The sequence below is a fragment of the Myxocyprinus asiaticus genome, chromosome 1 (assembly GCF_019703515.2).
Source record: "Myxocyprinus asiaticus isolate MX2 ecotype Aquarium Trade chromosome 1, UBuf_Myxa_2, whole genome shotgun sequence".
In the NCBI taxonomy this organism is placed as follows: Eukaryota; Metazoa; Chordata; class Actinopteri; order Cypriniformes; family Catostomidae; genus Myxocyprinus; species Myxocyprinus asiaticus.
In genome coordinates this window covers 48,325,589-48,333,519 of record NC_059344.1, presented here as the reverse complement: position 1 = coordinate 48,333,519, position 7,931 = coordinate 48,325,589, and the positions used below count along the sequence as shown (strand labels likewise).

Below are 7,931 nucleotides of genomic sequence, written 5' to 3'. Positions count from 1 at the left end.
GCTCGTTGTTCAATGTTTGCGTTGGTTGCATCTGCTTCAGTGAATCTGTGGCGCGCGAGAAAAAGGGAAATCGACGCACTGTTTTATTACGAAAAACAGTTTTTAGCAGTGCTGTGAGAGGAGCAGCGGGGAGGATGTCGACATATTATTGACTCGTGTTCGGTGTCCTGTCGTCGAGACGAGTGAACAACCCCGTGTGTTTTGTAAGTAGTCCAGCCGCGTTCCATATGACGGATATCTTACGGGAACGACATCAGGAACATTCAGTTATTGCTGTTATTACTGCAAAACATTAATCATTTAACCACCATCTCGAAACCGGAAAACTACGACTAACGTGAAACATGGGAAACGAAACAAATGCGTCAAATCACTGCGCGCGCCCGAATTCCATTCATCTGATATAGTTTGTTACATTGTAGCGAGCCGTGAAAAGTATCAAATAGCCCTCGCTATACAAACAGTGGTTTGCTGATGCTTGGATATAATGTTCGACGCATGAGGAATTATGAGCATTTATAGAACGGTGTACTCTGTTACCAGTTTTATACCCTGATGGGTCTGTGTTTAAACTTGTAATTGCTTGCCATTGTACTGTAAGGCCAGCAGAGATCATACCTAAATGACCACGTTGTTTGCCAAGCCCACCGTCTGAGAAATCAATAAAGGTGATGTCATTGTATTCCAGCAATAATAGGACAAATGAAAATGATTTTGCTGTCTGTTATATTTGTATTGAGAGGAAAGAAACAGTATTGTTTATGATTATGGGTTTACAGTAAATAACTAACATCCCCTTTATAAAACACAGTTGATCCTAACCCTTGCGAGATGTTTTGAAAGCAGACTCGTAAAGGGTGACACCCTACCAGGTACAATGTGTTCTGGTGTTAATCAGCGATGATCGCCTGACCTAATGGGCTGAAATCTCATTGTGCACTGCTGGAAACACTTTTGACTCTGCCCAGTAATTAGAAGATGTAGCCTGTCATTCTTGTCCATGATTCAAACACCAAAAGCAATGCTTAAAAACGGTAAAAGTTGTATCCTCATGAACCTTCAAGACAAAATTAGAAATGTATTTCACAGGGAAAAAAATATTTGATTTTCACAGGTAAAGGCTACATGACAGGTGGAGTTGCTAAAAATAGATTTTCAAATGGAATACTTGATGCAGTGTCCAGTGAGACAGCACAGCTGAACCTGACGGCTTGACTTTATGCTTTTTAACAGTGCATAAAGATTAAGAAAACCCATAATCGATTTTAATCTACTAAACTACCTTTATTGGGCGCATATCTGGTTAAGTTTTAAATATTGTTAATAAATGATCTGCTCCATATGTAAGCAAAAATACACAATTTAGAAAGCACATTCAGATTAATATTAAGAGTCTAAAGTGGATGAAGCTCTAGAAGTTAATTCAAGTACAACATTAGCTTTTAAATGTAGGTTCTTTGAAGTGCATCTTCTATGGAGAATCCATATGTTATTGAATATGTCGTGGTTGTCAGAATTTCAGATTATGTTTGGAAGGAATGGAATCCCACAGGTTGTGAGTGAAAGGGATTCTTCTGGCACCACATCAAACAATAAAACTATTGTAACACAAATAGATCACTGTCAGGATTTGACAGGGAAACTCCTGTTATGTAGACAAGTTTCACCTGCCAGCCCAAAATAGCTTTTCGTGCTGTCCAGTGTATATCACTACACAAAGGTATTTTCATCTGTCTTAAATAATACTGTAGACAAGGTGAGTGCTTCAATCCAGGAAGCGTTGGTTGCAGCAAACAATCAAGTGTTTACTTTAAATTGATGTTGACTCACACACCTTTTTTTATATCCTAATTGTACAGTATAATCTCTTTTTCAGTTTTGTTTCCTTGTCAGCTCATTTTAATTTGTCTGGCAAGACTTTGATTCATTCACAATTTTCCCAGTTCTTTATTTTCACCAGTTTCCTTGTTCCCTCTTGCTTTCCTGCAGCTTCTGACACTGCAGCAGTGAGAATGACGGAATATAAGTTAGTGGTGGTAGGTGCAGGTGGCGTGGGCAAGAGTGCTCTGACCATCCAGCTCATCCAGAACCATTTTGTTGATGAATATGACCCAACCATTGAGGTAAGCCAAATCTGTCTTCTCCTGTCATCTACTTATCACACCTCCATCTCACCTTGAATCGTTTTATCAACCTCAGTGCAGCTTGTGCTTTCCTGTAGTTCCAAATTGCTTGCCATGAGCAGGTGATATGATTGAGTACAGATGGGCTAGCAGGAGAAATATCAAAATTTGATCATTGAGGGTAAAATGAGGGTACTGTGATTGAATAGGCCTTATTTTTCTTTCATCAATAACATTATATATTTCACTCTATATTTTAAGATCCATTGTGCAGAAACAGGGTGCACAATATCTTACACTGGATATGACTTTACACACTGTTCTTGCTCACAGGACTCATACAGGAAGCAGGTGGTGATTGATGGAGAGACATGTTTGTTGGATATCCTGGATACTGCAGGTCAGGAAGAGTACAGTGCAATGAGAGACCAGTACATGAGGACCGGAGAAGGCTTTCTCTGTGTCTTTGCCATCAACAATTCCAAGTCTTTTGAGGACATTCATCAGTACCGGTTAGATAATAAGAACTAAAGTATAGACCTTCTTCATAGTAGCGGCATATTTGATTTTTTAACTGGAATGAAAACATGTCCGTGAGGATTAAACTTATTGGGCCCTATTTTAAGAGCGCCAAGCGCAGCGTTATTCGATACGTCATATGCGTAAAGTCAGTGGGCATGGCCATGAAGTTTTGGTATTTTCGTGCAGTCACAATTGGGTTTGGCGAAATTCCGGGTGTAATGCACTGATGGGCTGGGTCAAGTGCAATTTAATTCGGAGGTACTTCTCCAGTTATTGCACCGTCTGCTTCCTATTATATAGTCCATTCCCTATCAAGCACCAGCGATATAAATAAAAACAGCACATTCATAAGAAGTTGGTAGTGTAAATGGGCTGTATGCAATTAGAAGAATTAAAATATGGACTTAAGTTATTTTGTGCATTAATTGCATCCTTGTTGAATGTCAGGCATATCTCTGTGATAGTGACACGCTCCTTTTATATGCATAGAAAATGTGATTCTCACAAGTATTTAGGCTCCATTAAATTATAGAGAATGTAAGTATTATTAATAGTACTTTAGATCTACTGACACAAATCATGGCTAGTATTAACAGTGATTTGCTTTAAAATTTCAAATTAATTTATTGAAACATGAAAAAACAAACCAAAAATATTTCTAAATTCAAATGACACTTCAAACTAAATGAAAATATAATAAAAATAATGAAGTGGTCAAAAAAATCCTATATAACCACCTTCCCAAATCCAAACATGTTACCTTCAACTCCTTCCATTGGCCCCTTTTACAGTGACTTAAAAATACACTAAAACAACAGGTGGAAAAATATTAATATAAATTAGATCATTAATACAATTGTAAATATAGCCTAAACATAGTAGTAATAATAATAATAATTGAAAAAATAAACCATGACCTCTAGAAAGTCTAACACAAATTTCAAAGATTTGTTTCATAAAACGGCTACAACAGCAATAGTCAGGGACATTATTTGATGTTCCACTATATTTTCAGAGTTTGGACATGGACTTTATTCCCACCTGCTGGTGAAATCTCCAAACTGCAAATGCAGGAACTGATTTTTAGATTTTAGATGTTGTTCTGAAACATCTTAGCTCAATGACCTGTTTCTCAGGAAAATAACAAATTGCGGTTTGGGCCACTTCATCAACACACAATACACACACAGTCTGTGCAGATACACCCACAGATAGCAAACACTCCCACGACCACTTGCACTTTGCGCTGGCATGATGCGCTTCGAATTAGCGTTCTCATGAAAACTGGATAAGATGACATATATGGTCATTGCACCTAACGAGGTCATGAAAATAGAGCCCACAGTCTCTTCAGTGGCATGCACTGTTTTCAGTTTGTGCTTTCTGGAGTTTCTTGTCTATTGATTTTTTTTTTGTAAAAGCTTTTTTAAAGTTTTGTCTGTGGAATGATCAAAATCAGTTTAAAGAACAGGACAACCCATTGAAGAGACTGTAAGTCAATCCCTCAATATTAATATATTTTATGTCTGATTTTTGTCCCCGTCAAAAATCGGACATATAGCTAATGTGAATAAGGTCCAAAAGAATACTTTTCTTTGTTTCTTATTTACTGTAATGAAATGATCAATATTTGCAGCCGTTATTTTGTTTGCAATACTTTCAAAAGGGAACAGATTAAGAGGGTCAAAGACTCTGATGATGTGCCTATGGTGCTTGTGGGCAATAAATGTGACCTGCCAACACGCACTGTGGACACGAGGCAAGCCCAGGAACTGGCCCGTAGCTATGGTATTCCCTACATTGAAACCTCAGCCAAGACAAGACAGGTCTGAAACACTTTCATCTGTTCCATGATAAAAAAAAAAAAATATTATATTGTCTAACCAATTTTCTTTTAAAACTATTAAAACAGTCTATTAGTAAGTGTGAAGTTTCATTTCATACCATGATTGAAAGTAAATTTGAGCAGAAGCTATGTCAAACAGGCATTATATTAGAAGAGAAGCCCTAATGATCTGTGTACATGTTTCTGATTAGGGAGTGGAAGATGCCTTCTATACACTTGTCCGTGAGATCAGGCAGCACAAGTTGAGGAAACTGAACCCGCCAGATGACAACGGTCAAGACTGTATGAGTTGTCGCTGTGTGGTGTCATGATCTGGTAAATACCATTGTTCTGTAAACTGGTGAACATTTAATTTCATTTTGCTTATGATTCTAACCATGCAACCTAGCATTTTGCTAAATATGATTTACAACAGCTTAAACGTACAAGTATTCACGCATAAGTGATGCGTCAGATGAGTAACAGATTAGGCTATTGTGTACTGCCACTCATGTTTATAATCATAACACATATCCTCAATTCCCTCCTTCTCTTGCAGTGAATGTGCATCACATGGCTATTAAAGCAGTGCCTGCCAGACCACAAAAGCTGCAACACCTTCACAGATGCTGGATGTTAGAGCAGACTGTGTAAAAGGGAAATCTTTATTCTGGCACCCCTGCGGTCTTCTTAGGGATGTCCCTGTCTCTCTCCTTCATTGGGGATGAAAGAAGTTGTACCTCATTTTAATGGTCTGAACACTGGATTGGCTAGGACTGGATGAAAAGATGCCACAAATATATTATCATTAAACAAACTATCTCCTCGTAACTGGAAGTGATAGCTCAGAAAATAACCTCTCAAATTGCTGTGGATGTTAGGAAAAAGACCTAAAATTAGCATATGGAGAGGAGAATTGCTGCATCAATTAGGAGAAAAAAATGTATTGCCATGTGCTTAAAGGAAGTCTAACCTAATAAATTGTACATAGTTAATGTTGTTCTCTTGCAAAGAGGACATATTTTAAAATGCAGTGTGTTTATCACAGATAATGGTGCAATAGATTGTGATGTTGATTTAAAGGTACACCTCTGATAAGTCTTTGATTTGCACATATAGGATAATGTTTTAAAGTGGAGGACACACTCGCCTTTACACTTTGTTAGCCTTTGGTTTTGAATGGCCCTAAAGTGTCTTTGAATTATGGCTTGATTAAATATCCAGATGTGATGATTTTAAATGACTCTACTGGACAAGTGCACAGTTTGCATATAACTGAATCAACGACAGATTAATGAAGGTCTTACTAAAGGTACGCTCATTAAAAAAGTTTTAATTGTAAAGAAGTGAATAGTAATTTTGAAACGTAAATATATAAAATCATGATCACTCATGTGAGATGAAGACTACAGTCATATCAGGAACCTTATAAATGCTGTATTGTTCTACATTGAGAGGGTCCCATAATCATGGGGGCTGCCATGCCAGAATCACATGACCAGCCGAATACTACATGCTTAATCACTAATTGCCCTGTTATTGGATACTTTCACTCTTGGGATAAATTAATCATGGATGACTGTAAATACTGAATTTCTATAAATGTATCAGTAACTGAAAACTATTATGTTTAAATGACGATGTATCCATGCCCCATGGTGTCAGTGTATGTCTGAGATGACATAAACAAAATTACTGAGTGCACCATTGAAGAAAAACACTATTTATTGGAAAACTAGCGCAAACCAACTATATCCTTAAAAGCTTTGACTGAAATGATTTCGGCAATGTTCTTGCCTACCACTGTGAGTTTTCAATGCTCAGGACATAAGTTTGAAACTTTTAAACATTACATGTCCAGTATAATTTTGTCAATTGCATTCTTTCTCTTATGCCTTTCAGTGGTGATTCCTTCTTGTTAAATACATGAAATTCAAATGATGATATGGGGGGGTTATATCTCCATACCTCTATCAGACACCCTATTACTTGCATTAAACCATTACTGTAAATATTCATATAAAAAAACATTCTGTCTATAGTCACGTAAGCATATGTGCTATGTTCACCAGCACATGTGGTGTCATTGCAGTGAGGAACAACAGTCTGGACTTTTTCTTTTGTGACTGCTAAAAATCGGAGAGTTGTAGATATTAAATCCCAACATAGACCTTCTAATTATTCATGTGAATCAGACAAACTTAAAACATGTCTTTGACTACCTGTGGGTGTCTTCTCTTTCTGGCTAAAATTTAGATGATGGTTGGTCTCTGCATTCATTCATCATGGCTGTAATCACAATATAGTATGAAACCTTACCTTGAATATGTGAGTCAGTATTCATCCTGATTTAATATTCCACCATATTTCTAAGTCTGCACTGAATTGAAGATTTTTCTTGATAAGGATGACTGTGAAGTTTTTTTATTCCCTGACAGTCTATTGATTATCTTAAAGGACATTTGTGGGCGAATATGGTTCTCTATGGATATGACCTCCAGAAGTTTCTTTCTGTATGCCTTGGGTGGCCAGACATTTTGATGGGGTTTCTCTGCAATCTGAGCTCCGAAGTAGCCACAGAATAATGTGGATTTATCAGAGTGTGATTTATGTCACTTAATGATAATTGTTTTCCATTAATATTGCCTGTCCAAGTTGTTTAATGACCATTTCTCATAACACTGACACACATCATATAAGATTATCAACAAATATTACATGTTTTTACAAAATCCATATTGAGATTTCTTGTGGTAATGTTCCTGCAGAGAAATAACAGTGGATAGTTGCAAACGCTGTGTTTAGTTTGGTATTAAACAGGCACTGGCATATCTTTGCAGCAATTAATTGCTTCCTTCAAATATTTTGTGTCTATAGTGTACAGTATATGTGAAGACAATACTGATTTTATATATATATATATATATATATATATATATAGACAATTATTTAAATTATAAGACAATTATAACAATATAAATGTACAATAAAACGTACAAAAGTGCACAGATTGAGCAGTTAACGTTCACAAACTCACATTAAAACAATAAATAAAAATAACATACAAATAAAAATAATCAAAAATATCACACTTTTATAAGTCATAGGTCAGGAAAGATATCATAGCATATAAGAAAGTATATATACAGGTGCTGGTCATATAATTAGAATATCATCAAAAAGTTGATTTATTCCACTAATTCCATTCAAAAAGTGAAACTTGTATATTATATTCATTCATTACACACAGACTGATATATTTCAAATGTTTATTTCTTTTAATTTTGATGATTATAACTGACAACTAAGGAAAATCCCAAATTCAGTATCTCAGAAAATTAGAATATTGTGAAAAGGTTCAATATTGAAGACACCTGGTGCCACACTCTAATCAGCTAATTAACTCAAAACACCTGCAAAGGCCTTTAAATGGTCTCTCAGTCTAGTTCTGTACGCTACAC

At 36.3% G+C, this 7,931-nt stretch overlaps 1 protein-coding gene across 1 annotated transcript; it reads left to right on the top strand.

Annotated features, from left to right (window-relative positions):
- The first annotated feature begins 54 nt into the window (after positions 1-54).
- LOC127443565 (GTPase HRas-like) lies at positions 55-6,795 on the top strand. Its single transcript, XM_051702248.1, has 6 exons — positions 55-203; positions 1,990-2,123; positions 2,457-2,635; positions 4,312-4,471; positions 4,683-4,806; positions 5,030-6,795. Exons 2-5 carry the CDS (start codon positions 2,013-2,015, stop codon positions 4,800-4,802), a joined length of 570 nt encoding a protein of 189 aa, XP_051558208.1. The 5' UTR covers positions 55-203; positions 1,990-2,012; the 3' UTR covers positions 4,803-4,806; positions 5,030-6,795.
- The last annotated feature ends 1,136 nt before the right edge of the window (positions 6,796-7,931 follow it).